General features: G+C 39.9%; 1 protein-coding gene across 1 annotated transcript; it reads left to right on the top strand.

The window, feature by feature from the left end:
* Positions 1-930: 930 nt before the first annotated feature.
* Positions 931-12,287, top strand: LOC121269733. The gene is made up of 4 exons (XM_041174601.1): positions 931-1,173; positions 6,045-6,225; positions 8,640-8,695; positions 10,105-12,287. Exons 1-4 carry the CDS (start codon positions 1,017-1,019, stop codon positions 10,416-10,418), a joined length of 708 nt encoding a protein of 235 aa, XP_041030535.1. The 5' UTR covers positions 931-1,016; the 3' UTR covers positions 10,419-12,287.
* Positions 12,288-17,770: the final 5,483 nt, after the last annotated feature.

Genomic DNA, 17,770 nt, shown 5'->3' with positions numbered 1-17,770 from the left:
TCGCATCTGCTATCTACCTAAACTTTTCTGGCAGTTAAAGGGTTATACAGAACATCAATGCTGTATGATTGAAATAACCATTTGGCAATGCATTATGCCACCGAATCAAATAAGTGTCCAAGAAAAGCTCTGGCGCCTGTGTTTGTTAAGTGTCTCCATTGGCAATTACAGGGAAAAAGAAACAAAAGAAAGATTTTCATTTATATAGTTCTTTTCATGGCCACCAGACATCTCAAAATGCTTTACAGACAATGACGTACTTTTGAGGTGTAGCCCCTGTTTCAATGTAGGAACCACATTAATGCATGTTTCTTACCCTCATAAAGCCTCAGAATATTTTGTACAGGTACTGTGTTTGCCTATATTACAACAGGAACTACGCTTGAAAGTATGTTAAGTGCTTTGATTCGTCTGGTGGTTGTGAAAAGTGCTATATAACTGCAAGTCTTTCTTTCTGTGACTTCATTGTAAGATTTTCCTTTAAATTAATGTACTATCTGAGACAATGCACTGAAGTCAGTACAAATTCCCTGCCTTTGAACCCTCTGTTCATACCATAAAGCTATATCTGCACCAGAATAATGTCAAGTCTTAAAAATCATTGGGGTAGGTTTTGACTTTGTACAATAGAGGATGGCAGGTGGCAGTGAATTAAGTCAATAGGAATAAAACTCAAGAGAGATATCAAATGGCCTAAAGTGTTATTAACCATTTGACACATCTGGGCAAAGTCAAAATCTATCCAAGTTTGTCCAAAATGTGTGAAGGAAGTGGAGCTAGTTTCAGTAAACAAGAAAGATTGTTCAAAAAGGTGGTCTCAGTGCAGGAAAAATGTCATTACATCGTGTCATCAATATTCAAATTATCTGCATTTGAATATCCTGTGGGGAGGTGCCTCCTGTCCTCCTGGTGTTTTAAACACTGCACCTGATATTCAAGAATCATCAGAACTAAAGTAGCTACTGCTGACACTTCATCTCCTAAGCAATTCAGAGGAACTTCCAGCAGAGAGAGAAATGGCTTCAGTTTTACCAGTGCTACTTTTTTGCCTGTTTCTTCAGTGCATAGCATCTGCCTCATGGCAGTTGTGCATGCTAGAAAATGCTACCTCTGGAGGCTCATTCAATTTAACAGTTTCCCCAAAATACTACAAACCAAATCAAACATACAAAGGTAAGTTGTTGATCTTCACAATAATTTTTTCTTGGGGTTCAATCATTCGTAAAACATTTTTAATCTTCCTGTAAAACTTTTTAAGTTTGCATTAATAAGTATGCTTTCCATTCCATAGAAACCACTCAGATGATTGAATCTAGCTTTTTTTTTTAAAGATTGTTTTAGTTTGCTTTCACCCTACTTTGTGAGCTGTGAGGTGCAATGGCTATTTCACTCTCAGAGCCAAGAACTTATACCTGTTCTGCAAGAGGTTTTTTTTTTTAAATAGCAATTTATGAATTTCCCACACCTAGTGCAGAGAGGGAATCTTCCAGCATGGATGTATAGAAGTTGTTGTTTCTCTGTGTTTAAGGAATTATTTCAATGTGTCATAGAAATCTGAGTTTAAACAATCCATGTTTTTGATTGACCTCAGAGCAGGCTACCTGAATCAATTCGTGTTAAATAACACATTGCCTGCGTTATTTGTTCAAGTGCGGTGCACAATGCAACAGTTCCTGTTTGGCAGCTGCACAGAAATAAAGTGAGAGGTTCTGGAACAAGTAGCAGCTTAGCACGAGGATACATAGAATACACTTTTGTATGAGTCCTTTCAAAGATAGATATAACATAAGACACTAATTGGACTTTTGCAGTCACTGTGCAATAAATGTAGTTTGCAGATAGCAAATGGATTGTTTAAAATTGAAATTAGTACACTTAAATATGTGCTTAATAAAAAGTCTTCACTTTACAGTGGAAGTTAAAAAGGGCATATAATGTATTTTTTTTATAAAACATACAGCATCCACTCTCCAGTGTCCTGAATGAGAGCAGTGTGAAATAGGTAAGGGAATTTTCACCTCCCCCGAAGCTAGGAAAGGAACGGGAAAAAGGTTAAAATGCAGTAGTTCCATTGCGTGCTTTATTCTCATCAGTCTGCGATTTTTCACGCCACAGGTTTTGGCTGTGGATGGGGCTCCCGCTACAGGCTGCAGTCAGCTATCCAGTAACTCCTGCTGAATAGTACCAGGGGTAGCAAGCTCAACCAACAGCTATAACACTGTCCGCAACAACAAAGAATTGCATTGAAATAGCATTTTAAACATGCCTCCAAAGTGTTTGACAGGTGCACTATCAGTCCAAAATTGACACTGCAGGGAAGAAGGAGACATAAAGACAGGTGGCCAAATGCTTAGTTGATGGACTCAAAAAAAAAGCCAATACTTCAGGTTCACACATGACTAATGGTCATTTGGAGAAAATACCTTTAGAAAAGAAAAGGGGTAAGACGAATTTCCAAATTTGTCCAATTAGCCTACCCTGTGTAGATGTTATTGGGAACATAATGTCCCTACTTTCGTTCTTCTCCCTTTGAAACAATGGGTGGAGCTTTGGGTTGGAAAATGGACCCCTCACGAAATTTGAGTTTGAATTGTTTTCAAACTGGAATGGATGTCTCCACTTCTGACAGCTGTGGTGAAGTGAGATTTTTCAGTATTAGCCAACTTCCTAATAAGTATGAGGCCATACACCAGTCTGGAACAACAACTCGCATTTAGACTGTGTCTCTAGTCTTAACTTTTGCTTGGGGAATTACCTCAGCAAAAGGAAAGAAACAGTTAAGGGATGTGGCTGAGGACAAGATTACAGAGATCGGGCTTAAAGCTTCCCAAGATGCAGAGATGTGGCAAGTTAGAAAGGGGCGTTCAAGGGGAATTCCAGAGTCTTTGGAATAAGTGGTGGAATTCTCTGCCACTAATGTTGGAAAGAAAGGCATGGGGAAGAAATAATACACAGCATGAAAGTTGGAAGAGCTGAGGGTACAACTCATGTGGAATGAGACCCTGGAGGAATTTGTAAACAAGGATTTTGAAATCAGTGATTTGGAAATGGGGAACAATGGGGTTCAGCAAGATGTGAACAGACCCATGGTGCAGGATAGGATTCCAGCAGTGAAGTTGTTATAGGTTAAAATGATAATGAGGACATATACTAGGGCTGGAAACAAACAATATTACAGAGGTGGAATTGATAACTGTGCCTTCATCTGCCTAGATCCTATTCTGTGGAATTTCCTCCCTAAAGAGTTACAACCCCTTATTTAAAACACACCTCTTTGATCAAGCTGATTGATTGACGCAACCCTTGAGGGGAGGGCATTAGAAATGATGGTGGGCACAAGGAGGAGGGCATGTATTGGCTGCTTTGATGTTATAGAGAATATAACCATAGGATCACACCGCCCTGGAATGAGATCAGGAAACTTAAGTGCTGGATTACAACAGCATGGTTGTCATCTTGCAGCCTATGGAAGTGTTGAGATTAATAAGGGGCTTTTGAACACGATAGATGGGATTTTCCAGCCCCACCCACTGCCGAGATTGTGTGGTCCCACCGCAATTCAATGGACTTTTGGCTGGGCTGCTGAATCTCCGGCAGCAGGTCCCACCACAGCGGGTCAGAAAATCCCAGCTGATGTTTCAATCGCCCAGGATGTCACTATTATCTTGACCAAGGTGCACTTGATGCTGTGTTTGGGGTGGAGACTAAAATTATTTGTAATAGATTTAAAAAATGAATTTACAGTGTTTACTATAAATGGTCCATTTAAAACTCTTTTGAGAGGAATGGGAGCCTTAATTGGAGAGGCTGAAGGATCCAAGAACAGGCATTTTAAAGAAAATTACATGATGACTGATATGGATTGAGCTGGGGGTGAACAGTCTCTGAGAGGCAGAACAGTTGACAAAACTTTGCCACATCTCCACACTAATTTGCAATTTATCCTGAATAACTGACTGATGTAAGGATCAGAAATATTAGACAGGGTGCTGCAGGAAGCACACTTTGAGATGGGGTTTGTTAAAGGAAAGAAGAGCTCTTCATTTATATCTGGCCTTGGAATTCTATGTTAGTTGTGGAATATTCCTAGCAGTCCATTGCCGCACCTACATCTACACATACACCTAATCTGTAACTTCTATCTCTCAGTGGAGATTCCACTAATTTATATCTTTTAGGACAAATGTTAAGTTTTTGCTCCAGGTGAAGGACACTGGCATTAGGGAATGGAATGCTGCTCCAACTTGGCTGACTGCTTTGAACACTATAGGTCAATGTGATGGTCAGATATAGAGAGACACTTCTTGTAATCTGTGCTACAAAAATGTGCCTATCCCCAACCTCCAACAGCTCCACTACTAAATCAATACAATAGTTTTTATGCTCTCACTAGTTAAAGACATGTTGGCCAAAGAGACTGGCAGTTTTATGATGTTAGTCATGTTTTTATGCTTGTCGTTCAATGGGCCAAAATGGCAAATGTTAATTTGGTTGTACATGATATTAGCACGATGCATTTTTCCTTAGTGCCAACAATCCACATTTCAAATAGGAACAGAGAAAGGCAAAGCAGAAACCTTTACCTGAAGAATATTTTTAAAAATGTCTGAATGGAAGATTTTTTCTTTGTCTTTCTGTCCTGTCTTTGAATTCTGCTCTGGTTGATTGGGTGACCGTTGACCTTGTCTGATAATTATGTGGATCTTGTTTAATTGGGCATGGGCACCCTCAATCCAGTTCCTAGTAAGAACAGACCCCATAAAACATTAGCATTGAAGTGCCAATCTCACCCAATTAAGCTGCAAAGGGAATATGTGTGGCTGATAGGAAAGCCTGCACTGGAGCTAGCACTTGCCAGAGATTGAAATAAATCATTTTCTTGTGCAAGAGTGAAGATTTCAAATTGGAAGTGGTTGATGTTGAAAATAGACAGTATTTAATTCCTCAGCATTGATATCACACCTTGGTGATCAAAATCAAAATCATGAAACTTAATAAAAAAAGAAACTCCAAACCTATACCATGTATTACTCGTGGAGTAAAAGTAGAAGCTGTCATTATTGGAGATACTGGTGCATTAGTACTTGATAAGAGAAGATCCTGTTTAAATGTTGGATGGGGATCCTTTAACTAAATATTGATAAAAATTTGCATCTAGTAGTAAGTAGTGTGTTCACACAAGCCACACTACTGCATTTTGAGACAGTGCAGTATCACTGAGTTGAATATTAAACTGTATATGGCTAAAAAAAAACTAACCAAAAGAAAGATCAAGCCATATTGACAGGACTTATAGTCAAATAAGGGACTCTAACAACCGTAATTAATATGCTTGTCATTGACATTATTCCTTATTTTTTACACTCAGCCTAGTTAATGACTTATAGCAGGGTAAAGTCCAAACCCATCCTACGGAGGATAATCTGGCCCTCTTACCCTACCCCTCACCAGAACATATTGGAAAATTACAAGCATGCCGGCCATCTTTATAATAAAAGCAAAATACTGCAGATGCTGGAAATCTGAAACAAAAACAAAAATAGCTGGAAAAACACAGCAGGTCTGGCAGCATCTGCGGAGAGGAACACAGTTAACGTTTCGATCTTTGTTTGTCTTGCTGGTAGCAGGCATGATGCCTCACCAGTGTAATAAAGCATAAAAAGTGCTGGGAAATAACCAGAAGATCAATCAGTGCCCAAAAAGAGAACATGGGATAGTATTTTCAACAGCTACATCAAAGCTTTTGGTCATTGCTATTTTGTTTACCAGTGAAGTCTCTAATCAAGTCCTGTAGCTTACACAAGCGCAGGGAAAATTCTGTTTTTCCTTTGCTAGTGAATTAGTTTTGAACCACATTCCAAAAATATTGCAACGTAGCATTGATGCTGATACTTTGGTGCGTAATACAAATTAAGTTCATATACCTTTCAAATTTCAACAAAATGGCTTTACTCCTACAGGCTGCCCCATAAAGCTAAATTGACGTATTTTCATGTGTTGTATTCCGTGCAAATAACAATACAGTGCGTTTGCTTTTTCCCCAGTTACCATTAGTGGAAATGGCACTGATGTTAGGGTGGCTCTCTCAGCTTCCTATAACAACACGGGCATTGGGAATTGGACAAATAATTCCCCGGAATGTACAGGAATTTATGTTTCAAAAAACCTAACATTCACTGAAATGTGGCAGTCACCTGAAAACATGGATCTGCAGGTCAATTTCAGGTATGATTGAACTTCATCGCTCTCATTGTAAAGTCTTATAAGTTGCTTCCCCTTCATGTCCATTCAGTGTGCTGAAGCTGTTGGTGGCATAAGTGTAATATGTAGAATGCAATACAAAGGAGTAAAGAGCCTCTGCACCATTTGTCATGGATGCTGTATCTATATTTGATGTAACATTTTTAACACCAATACAGCTTGTCCTACTCCCTTGAATCCTACATCTGGGGTGGTGAGAATACAACTTAGCCAATCTGAACATACATGAGTTAAGTAGAGTTTGTACAGTGAATTGTAGCTTTTACCTGGTGCACTGTACATAGGCTGTTTCTCCAGTAGGGACAGCATCTGAAAGGGCCTCAGATTTTGTCAACAAAGACAAGAAAATTGTGCAGGATGTTGGTCAATGTCAAAATGCAGCAAGACCAGGACAATATCCAGGCTTGGGCTGACAAGTGGCAAGTAACATTCAAGACACACAAGTGTCAAGCAATGACCATCTCCAACAAGAGAGATCCAACCATCGCCCCTTGACATTCAATGGCATTACTATCACTGAATCCCCCACTATCAACATCCTGGGGGTTACCATTGACCAGAAACTGAACTGGACTAACCATATAAATACTGTGGCTACAAGAACAGGTCAGGAATTGTACAACGAGTAACTCACCCCCTAACTCTCCAAAGCCTGTCCACCATCTACGAGACACAAGTCAGGAGTGTGATGGAACACTTGGATGAGTGCAAATCCCACAACACTGAAGAAGCTTGACACCATCCAGGACAAAGCAGCCTGCTTGATTGGCACCACATCTACAAACATTCACTCCCTCAACCACCAACACACAGTCGCAGCTGTGTGTACCATCTATAAGATGCACTGTAGGAATTCTTCAAGGCTCTTGCGACAGCACCTTCCAAACCCACGACCACTATCATATAGAAGGACAAGGGCAGCAGATAGATGGGAACACCAACAACTGGAAGTTCCCCTCCAAGTCACTCACCATATAGCTGTCCCTTCACTGTTACTGGGTCAAAATCCTGGAACTCCCTTCCTAACAGCACTGTGGGTGTACCTACACTGCATGGACTGCAGAGGTTCAAGAAGGCAGCTCACCACCACCTTCTCAAGGGCAGCTACTGATGGGCAATAAATGCTGGCCCAGCCAATGAAACCCACATCCCATGAAAGAATTTTTAAAAATCATTCCTTGTGAAACACATAAGGAACTGTCTGTAAACAACAACAACTTGTATTTATATAGTGCCTTTAACATAATGAAGCAGCCCAAGGTGCTTCACAGGAGCAGTTTGAAGCAGAATTTGACAGCAAATCATAATGGAGGTATTATGTCAGATGGCCAAAAGCTTGGTCAAAGAGGTTGGACTTAAGGAGCATCTTAAAGGAGGAAATAGAGATAGTGGGGTGGAGATGTTTAGAGGTGGAATTCCGGAGATTAGGGCTTTGGAACTAAAGCAGAGCCACCAATAGCAGAGAAATTAAAATCGGGGATGCTTTATTAAATTAAAGGAATGCAGTTATCTCAGAGGGTTGTGTAGTTGGAGGAAATTAAAGAGATAGGGAGCTTTGAGGTCATGGAGGGATATGCAAACAAGATTGAGAATTTTAAAATTAGGTGTTGCTTAACCAGGTGCCAATGTAGATGAGCAAGCACAGGGGACACTTCACAGTTACCCATTTATCTTTTAGAAATTATTCGTTTGGCTGCAGTGTTACTAAGCAAATATATGTCCTTCAGTCTTTGATTGGGTTAACATAATTTGACCATTGATAACGAATCATATTAATAATACTTCACGTTGGGTAGGCTAGGACTGCTACTGGATATAAAAAAGGAAAGATCAGCTGTCCTATCAAACATATGGCGTCCACCACGCATCCCCCACAAAGCTAGCAAAAAGTGCAAACTTAGCTGTGAGTGGGCACTCCAACATACCAGATGATTTGCTATCCCACCTTCTAAGCGCCCAACAACACTTCAAATGTATTTCAATGGCTGTAAAACCTGTGGTCACAAAAGGCACTATATAAATGCAAATTCTTTCTTATATGTCAAATTAAATAACTAGACCAAACGCAGATCCTTGCAGTGAGAAAGCTTGTGATCAACATATAAGATAGAATAATGCCCGTGTTCATTATTCAAAGGAAAGGCCTCACAAATGAGTAAAATGAGGGAAAGTGCAACGTTACATTCGCAAATAAACCTCTTATCAGGTTGCTTTTGATTTCCATTAATGTATAAATAGCATTGGGGGTCTTCCAATTTGCCTATGTCAGGTGGGCAGAGTAATTGCCTGGAGGGATTTTGAGTATAACTTAAGGTGCGCCTTAACATGCAATTATAAATAAGGACATGTGACATTCGTTTTCTCCATCTTTCATCCAGAGCCTATATCATGATTGGAAATATGACATATGTCATGAATAAAATCATCCAAGCAGGTAGGATTTATTTTAATGTTTAATAATGGATGCATGGTTATGTTATGATGAAAAGTTTTTCTATGATTTTGATTTCAATGATCTTTTGACTTCCCCTTGTCAATATTATTTCTTATGGTATGAATACTTAAGGAAATGATTTGAATTCTAGCACCACCCACCTCCTCCCCCCAACTCCATCAATAACCCCAATAATCTGATCGGTAATTTTTTTGCCTGTGGTAATGCTATGTTGGATGCCTTGCAGCACAGTGGGTATCTTCCCTGCCTCTGAACTACAAGCTCCAGGTTCAAGTCACCCAGGGCTTGATGGCCAAGGAAGGTTTGTTCATAATGTGGCCATGTTGAGTATCAACTTGGAAATCCTTTCAACACATACAAACAGCAGGTGATAAGAGTGGGAGAGATGCCTGGTTAGCCATTTGATCAAAAGAAATTAGAGCATCTACCATCACTATCCATAGCTCCAGGCTACAACATTCATTATGTTTTCACAGCAACTCCAGCTTTTTGAGGGGCCGGTTGTCTTAGTTGACTGGACGGCCGATACGGATCAGATTGGTGCCAACAGCATGGGGTTTTCTCCCCATTCCGGCTGGTGAGGATTCAAGACTTGCCTGCTTGCCCTGCCCGTGATGGAGGCTGCGGCACTGTGGGTCAGGCCAGCCCTCGAGCATAGAATTCAAGAAGAATGAGAATACTAAATCATATGGACCAAAAGAGTACAGATTCCTTTCCTGAGCTATCTTGAGTTAGTTGTTCTCAGCTGGGGAAGCCAATGAGGCACTACTGTTGACCAGAGCACCTCTCTAGCTAATTGTTTATGAAGGGCACAATTGGCCTGGTGCCTTTGTCCTGATCATTGTTCAATTTGCCTAGAGGGTGTCAGATGAAACAGAATTGTCTATCATGCCCTCCATTTATCAATGTTTCTCTTAATGATTACCCACTTGGATGAGATGCCAGGGAATTTTAAGGACCTATGGAATTTTACCTTGGAACCTTTAAGATGGGAGAAAATAACCAGAAGTAGGAACCTTGGCTGATACCCTAATGGGACATTCAGGATAATTGTAACACTGCAGTAATCATTCTAGAGGCCCAGAGCTAGAAACTTGTAACAGTTCTACAACAAATTACCGAAAGTAATTTCTAAACCTATCCTTGTAATTAAAACACCCCATCCCTGGAACCATCCTGGTAAATCTCTTCTGCACCCTCTCAAGGATCTTCCCATCCCTCCTAAAGTGTTTTGACCAGAACTAGACCCAATACTCTAGTTGGGACCTAACCAGGGCTTTATATAGGTTCAGCATAAGTTCCCTGCTTTTGCACTCAAAGTCTCAACTTATGAAGATCAAGGTCCCACATTCTTTGCTAATTTAATAAATATGATGATTTTCACACAGCTCCTTTGATCGCCACAGTTGGCAACATGACTTATGCTCCAACAACAATGTATAGCAATATGACCACAGCTGGCAATATGACCACAGCTGGCAAGATGACCACAGCTGGCAAGATGACCACAGCTGGCAAGATGACCACAGCTGGCAAGATGACATATTCATCAACGGCAAGGAATAGCAATTTGACCACAACTGGCAAGATGACAAATGCTCCAACTGTCAAGAGTACATCAAGTGCCAATGCCTTCAAGCCACTGGGTGGATTTGCTAATATGCTCTTGCTATTTATTTCAGTTCGAGAATTGCTGTTGTAAAAGGTTTGAAATGTTGACCTTCCCAATTCCTATCAACACGGTTTGTCATTACCATTTGAAGTCAGCAAGGCTCCGAAACCATTCCAAGTCTTTTCTACATAAAAAAAACTAAGTCCTTTTCCTTTGCTGTTTCAACCTTAAGGGACCAAAATTGGGAAATGTATTTTTCAGAAACTTTTGCTTTCTTTTAGAAAAGAAGTTTGAATATTTGCCACAATCACGAAAATTGTTCTCTGCTTCTCACTGTCTCAAGTTCCACTGGTGGCCATTTCAAACAAGTTCAGTAGATCACATTCTACTTCTTATTGGACTTCTATACAGGGATGTAAATAATATAAACAAGACTATTATTTAAATAATAGTCTTGTTCTACATAGAGTTGAATTTTATTGGAAATATATAGGCAAGTCCTTCAGAATGTCAATATGGGTCTTTAATTTTTTTAGTTCTTATTCATGATTGAATTCCACATCTTTTCCGATCCTTTCTTTTTGTATTTGCTTTGATATTTCTAAGCTTGGCTGCCTACAGCATCACAATTTGAATATTCAACACCTTCAATGTAGAGGTACTGCCAAAATGCCTCAGATGTTTTGGGCCAGCCATTCAATTGCTTGACTTTTTTAAATGTAGCTTTGACAAGCGGTTGCACTGTAACCCTTGACCAACTAGCATTTTAGTAGTCAAAAATAAACACAAGAAAAGCCTCACTACTTACACTTTTAAAATAAAAAGCATGTTTCTTTGGATTCTATTCCATCCTGCAGATTATAATTAATGTCTGTTGGATTCATGGTGCAATAATGTTCAATTACCACAGGTTTATTGTGCAATGCCAGTAGATTATGTCAATAGATTTATCATTGGAGTGATACTGTTACGAGAACTACAGTGATGACCACTGGTTTCCAATCTAACCATTATTCCAATATACTTGAACTGCAAACATTCATCAAAATGATCAATAAAAGTATGTCACATTTTTGTTTCCTGGCAATTAAAATATCATTGGATTGTTAATGTTCCTAAAACTTCAGGGGAAATGGTCCAATAATTGTGCAATTGACAATCATTTAGCTTTTATAAAATATCTTGCTCCACTTAATCTTGAGTATTGCAAACTACAAATCCTTTGCAAAAGTGCCAACAGCCAATTGGCAGACTTGCTGCTATTGTGCTAGGTTTGACATGGTTTCACTAGTAATGTAAACTTAGAAATCATATTACTGTACAAAGGTTTAACATGTGCTTGCCAAATTCCTGCATCTACTATTTTGAGGTCACAGCCCATTTATTTTAAGTGAGTGTATGGCAGCATTAATAGCAGACAGAAGAATTTGATCCAAATGTTTAATTCATCTATTAATATTATTCAACATAACTCCCAATCTAATCACTCTTTATAATTCCCAAACCATCGAACTTCTTCCAATTATTCAAAGTAACAATCTTTATTCTCTGATCCCAAAGTTAAATGGCTTCCAATCATAAAAGGTATCATTGATCCTAAATGATAATTATCAATTACTGTTTTGGTTTCTCTGTTTACATATTTAACCTCACTTCATATCTTCAATCAATGTTTTACTCACCTTTAATTAAATATTTATCGATTTTCTATTGGTATATTATGCAAGAAGTAAATTTCACAATTCTAGACAATCAGAAATGAAACCAAAGGCAATAATCTTTTGAATCACTGTCCAGGTTATGAAGACCTGCAAGCACTGGCCTGCAAGCCTGAAAGTACCCTAAAAATGAAGGATGTAATTGTATGGTGTCTAAAGATAAAGCCAAGGCGGAAAATCACTATTAGAAGTATATTGAAGTGATTTACGAAAGCATTTCTTTAATAAAAGTTGAACTTGATCTATGTACCTGGAGTGCTTTTTTGAGAAGTGTAGAAATTAATCAATAGTGTAGCCTTCTTTGTGCCTGAGATAAAAATAGTTGAGAAGGGAATCAGGGGAAATTTACTAGCTTCAAGTAACAGAAAAGAGTCATTGTCTAGGACTAGCCTTCCGAACACAGCAAAAAGGTTAATTAACTAAATAAAAGTAGGGGTTAAGAACAAATCATGTGGTTCAGCAATTAAATTTTTATATAGTCAAGGAGATGACAGTGCAGAAACAAGATTTCTAAGGCAGGAAAAAGGTTAATGTAACTATTAACTAAATAAAAGTAGGGGTTAAGAACAAATCATGTGGTTCAGCAATTAAATTTTTATATAGTCAAGGAGATGACAGTGCAGAAACAAGATTTCTAAGACAGGAAAAAGGTTAATGTAACTATTAACTAAATAAAAGTAGGGGTTAAGAACAAATCATGTGGTTCAGCAATTAAATTTTTATATGCTCAAGGAGATGACAGTGCAGAAACAAGATGTCTAAGACAGGAAAAAGGTTAATGTAACTATTAACTAAATAAAAGTAGGGGTTAAGAACAAATCATGTGGTTCAGCAATTAAATTTTTATATGCTCAAGGAGATGACAGTGCAGAAACAAGATGTCTAAGGCAGGAAAAAGGTTAATGTAACTATTAACTAAATAAAAGTAGGGGTTAAGAACAAATCATATGGTTCAGCAATTAAATTTTTATATAGTTAAGGAGATAACAGTGCAGAAACAAGATGTCTAAGACTTTTGCTTAAGTTACTTGTGGAATTCTTCAGGATCCATTGTCTCCACTCAGCACTTCTGGCTAAGGTAACATGGGACATCATTTTGAACCAAGGCCCTGTCTGCCAGTTCAGGTAGAGGTAAAAGATCCCACAGCACTATCTTGAAGATGAGCAGGAGAATTCTCCCCAATGGTCTCGCCTAAATGTATTCCTCAACTAACATCACTCAAACAGATTACCTGGTCATTATCATTTTGTTCATAGGATCTAGTGTGCTGGTGGGTTTCCTTGTAACAAAAGAGTAGCAACATTTCAAAGTACTTCATTGGCTATAAAACACATTGAAATGCCCTGGGGTTGTAACAGGTGCTATATTGATGCAGGTTATTTCCTTTCTTTCTTTCGTTAGCCCAAATATAGGCAGCTGTATTTTAAATATGCCCAGATGACTTACAATATATTGCCCATTATTTGTACCCCAGCATTTGCAGGACACTTGTGACCTCTCCATGCCCCCCACACCAGAAATTAGATAAAATTCCCCAGCCCTACAATTAAAAACAAATTGAGACAATTATTTTGCTTTCCCATCCTCCCCAGTACTCTGCTGCTATAGTGAACTTCGCCATGTTGCCTGGTATCAGGCCTCTGACCTTTCCTCTGGTGACCAGAAGACCTGCCAAGAATTTGCAATTGCCCTTGACCACGGGGAAACGCACCTGTGCTCAGGATGCATCCCTTAGACAAGGTGGAGTTGTTGAGCAGGGACAAGCAAGAATACAGGCACAAAAAACTAAGACATCTATCATTTTGTAGTCTCTGTTGGTATTAGCAATGGGGCCCCAGAGCTCATTGAGCTATCCCAGGCCAACAGGCAACAAAAAAAAATTGCAGAAATTTAAAGGGGCATCACAGCAATCCCAGGGCTTTCAAATCCGAGACTGCGCACCACAGCCGCCATTGCTGACTCAGAGCTCAACCCCAGCTGTTCAGTCCACTGCCCCACTGGGGGCAGTGACCCACAGTTTGGGAACCCTTGCTTTAATAAGACAATACCTGGTATCACGAAAACAAGGTGACATGGGGAAAGCAAAGGGTTAAAAACTTGATTCCACAATATTGTGCAACAATCCGAATGACATGTTCCTGTACATGCAAAACATTCCCTATTATTAACCTTGGTTCTATTTAATTTTTTTTGATGTTTTGCATAGCAAATGTACCAAAGCCCATGATCTTATGGTATGATCATAAGAGCTTCTGGAACGTACAAGATGCACTGCAGGAACTCACCAAGGCTCCATAGATGGCACCTTCCAAACCCACAACTGCCACCATCCAGAAGGACAAGGGCAGCAGACACATGGGAACATCACCACCTGGAATAAAAACAAAAAAACTGCGGATGCTGGAAATCCAAAACAAAAACAGAATTACCTGGAAAAACTCAGCAGGTCTGGCAGCATCGGCGGAGAAGAAAAAAAAAACCACCTGGAAGTTCCCCTCCAAGACACTCACCATTCTGACTTGGAAATATATCGCCGTTCACTGCCTCTGGGTCAAAATTCTGGAACTCCCTTCCTAACAGCATTGGACTGCAGTAGTTCAAAGAGGCATCTCACCACCACCTTCTCAAAGGCAATTAGGGAGAGTCAATAAATGTTGGTTGAGCCACTCGCACCCACATCCAGTGAATGAATTTAAAAAAGCAGTTTAAATAATTCAGCACAGGAGTTGACTTCAATAGATGACGTGTAAAAGGGTATAAGTGACAATTACATAACATTCAACACAGTTTTGTAGCAATTGTGTTGAATTAAGGCTAATATGGACCTTGAAGCGCAAGTATCTCAGAGGTCAAAACATTGTACAAGGTTTTTAAAATTTTTAAGTTAATTTTGACTTTGAATTCTGCCTCAACTTCTCAGCTGCCCTAATTTGCTTTTAAAATTTATGGTAGTCCATTCTTTCTTGTGAACCTTTCCCACTCACCTCTCCTCTACTCCCCATGCCTGTGAAGGTATTGGGGCTAAATTGGATAGCCCCTGAATACAGACACAGAGTTTGCAAAGTTGTATTGATTGCATGCACGCACCATGCCAACTTCATGTCATCCACTCTTTTGAAAGATAACCATGTAAAGCCGACCTGCATCTCTTAAAGGGGCAATGCATTGTGACTGGAGCAATTAAAAGTGCTGTATCGAAGACAATCTAACCTGAGAAAGACTGAGGAGTGGCACAACAGGGAAAAGATTGTTTTCCAAGGATTTGCTGCACTAGAGGTCTTGTTCGAGAGGTGGAAATAAGATATCCCATATCTGCATTGAGCTAAAGGGCCTTCCAGACACACGGTCAAATAGCAGTGAGAGCAGGTAGCTGTCCATGCCAGTAATCCCAGCAAAGCTTTGGGCTCACTTTACTTGCAAGTGGGAATTAAAGTAGCCAGATCTCTTTCAATAAAAACCCTCAATAACCTCCCTTATCAACAGTGGACAGCAAGCTTGAGATGTTGCAAATATCTCCAGCTCCAGTCTGGTCACCCTCACAACCTCTGGCAATGTGGTCCTTGTCCTTCTCTGAGGTTGCAGGAAGTGGCAGATTTCAGTGAAGATGTCCTTACTGAAATGCAGATGTCTGACACATTGTTTCCAGCCGAGATTCAGGTAGGAGAATTGCTCTCTGAACGCCCTGGCTGGTTATGGCCTCCTACTGAAGGTCATTTTCCCCCTCTTCCATCAGCCTGCTTTCCCCAACACAATGACAGCCCACCTGCTGATTCAAGAGAAAGTGCACCCCTATCTTGAGGCTTCCTCTCTCACTTACATGAAAAGGCAGCCAGCTGCTTTTCTCGAGCTAGAAAGCCTCCTATTGGTCCTCCAACTATGACAGTAACCTGCCATCCTTAACTGGACAGCAAACCAACTTCTGGCCAGTAATTTGCCAATCTGGGGAAAATCACCGTCAGGTGACTGTTATCTACACAGTGCGGGGCTGTGACCACCCCCCCCCCCCCCCCACCCATTTGACCTTGACATTGGGGTCCTGACCCAAAGAACAAAATCCTGCTCCTGTTTTTTTTTAAATACATGGCTGTTACTCATCGCTGCTGGAGTTCTGGAACTGGCTGAACTTCCAAATTAAATTAACACCAATTATAGAGTTAAAGTGATAGCAGTTGCAATTCTAAATATGTGTAAATATATTTTGTGAAATAGGGCTTTATCATTTGTAAACCTTTCTCAGTTTAGGGTCAGGCTGTTTTTATCATGATGGTGCTGTGCCTATGGGATGGTAATGAAGCATTTTGATGTCCAATTTGACATTATTTGCACTTTTCAAACAAATGAAAGGAAAGACGTTGGATGAGGATTGCCTTCCTTGAAGCCGTATTGTACTTCATTTTCTCCATGTTTTAACAGGTTATAACAAAACTATGAAAATATAAAGGCAAAGATCTGTGCTGCCATGGCCCAAGTTTAGGGAGAAATTAAATTGCATATTTAGTTTTTATATATGTGGACCATGGAAAAATCTCATTGTGCATTGCTAAGCTATTTTTTCTAAATTAAACTATTTATTAGCTCAAGCCTCTGATCAGGTAAAATTGTTTACTCCATATGCTATTGATAGAGAGGAAAACTCATACTGCGGCACTTGATACATACATTAGCCAATGTACTACAGACTACAGATCTGTTATAATCCCTTAATTGTGCTATTGTTTAGCCTAGGCAAACTCTAAAAAAACCCCCAATTGTTTAATCAAAGGCTTTAACTCAAATGGTTTCTTATTTGACACAGGAACATTAAGTACTTGTATGATAACAGCCACCTGATACTCCCCGCTTCAGATTTTTATTCATGAATAATGTGTTTTTCCTGATCATTTTACATTTAAACTTACTGGGTGCAAGTAGTAATTTGCATAGCTTCTAGTGGCACTCCAGGGGCCGGTTGCTGGCACACCACTAGAAGCTTTGCAAATTAATAATTGCACCCAATAAGTTTAAATGTAAGATGATGCATTCTCGGAGGAGCTGGACACACACAGCTGCATCTCCTGTGTGCACCAGAACACGTTGAATTGGTGCCAGCTTGACCATACAGCCCAACTGGCTGACGTGACCAAATTTGAACAACGCAGGTCCTGGCAACACCTCCAACATTCAGTAATGAAGAAAAAAAAGTGCAAGCTTCATTATTTAAAGAGATGCAGGCACCCTGATTGAAGGTAGGGCACATTTTTTATTGCAGAAGTGTCTGAAAGTATTCTGGAGTGTTTTGGTGAATCATTGCATTTACCGGAGAGTTTTGTCGCATCCTCACACAGATGGCAGAGGAGTAAGTGCCCAGTGAAACAATAGATGCAAAGATTATGGGGTCTGCAGCATGACAGGGAGATGGAGCAGAAGCCGTGAAGAGGACAAACTGGATGCCCATTCCTCTGTGCTGCTTGGCAGTAACAGGCAGACCAGCCAACGCACCCAGCATCTCAGTGTGCATACCCATTCACCACTTTCCCTTATGCTGTCCCATCAAGGTCCAAACCTGAATCTTTTGTGGCAGAACTCATAAGTGTGCCAGCAAACGTGCAGAGTGAAGGTGAGCTGGGAGTTGAGAAGGGGAATAAGGCAGGAATGTACCAATATCCTCAATGTTTTCAGTGACCTTGGATGGCATTGACCCAGCTGCAGCCGGCCCTGTTATACATAGAAGCTTTAAGACTCCA

Source organism: Carcharodon carcharias, chromosome 25, assembly GCF_017639515.1.
Source record: "Carcharodon carcharias isolate sCarCar2 chromosome 25, sCarCar2.pri, whole genome shotgun sequence".
NCBI lineage: Eukaryota > Metazoa > Chordata > Chondrichthyes > Lamniformes > Lamnidae > Carcharodon > Carcharodon carcharias.
Note: the sequence above shows the minus strand (reverse complement) of the source record. Positions and strands in the feature narration are given on the sequence as shown.

What these genes read in the sequence shown, in the direction of transcription:
- LOC121269733 (XM_041174601.1), top strand. Translation starts at nt 1,017, where the DNA reads ATGGCTTCAGTTTTACCAGTGCTACTTTTTTGCCTGTTTCTTCAGTGC. An exon ending in GATCTGCAGGTCAATTTCAG is followed by an intron (nt 6,226 to 8,639) that starts GTATGATTGAAC and finishes TCTTTCATCCAG; the next exon opens with AGCCTATATCATGATTGGAA. An exon ending in GAATAAAATCATCCAAGCAG is followed by an intron (nt 8,696 to 10,104) that starts GTAGGATTTATT and finishes ATTTTCACACAG; the next exon opens with CTCCTTTGATCGCCACAGTT.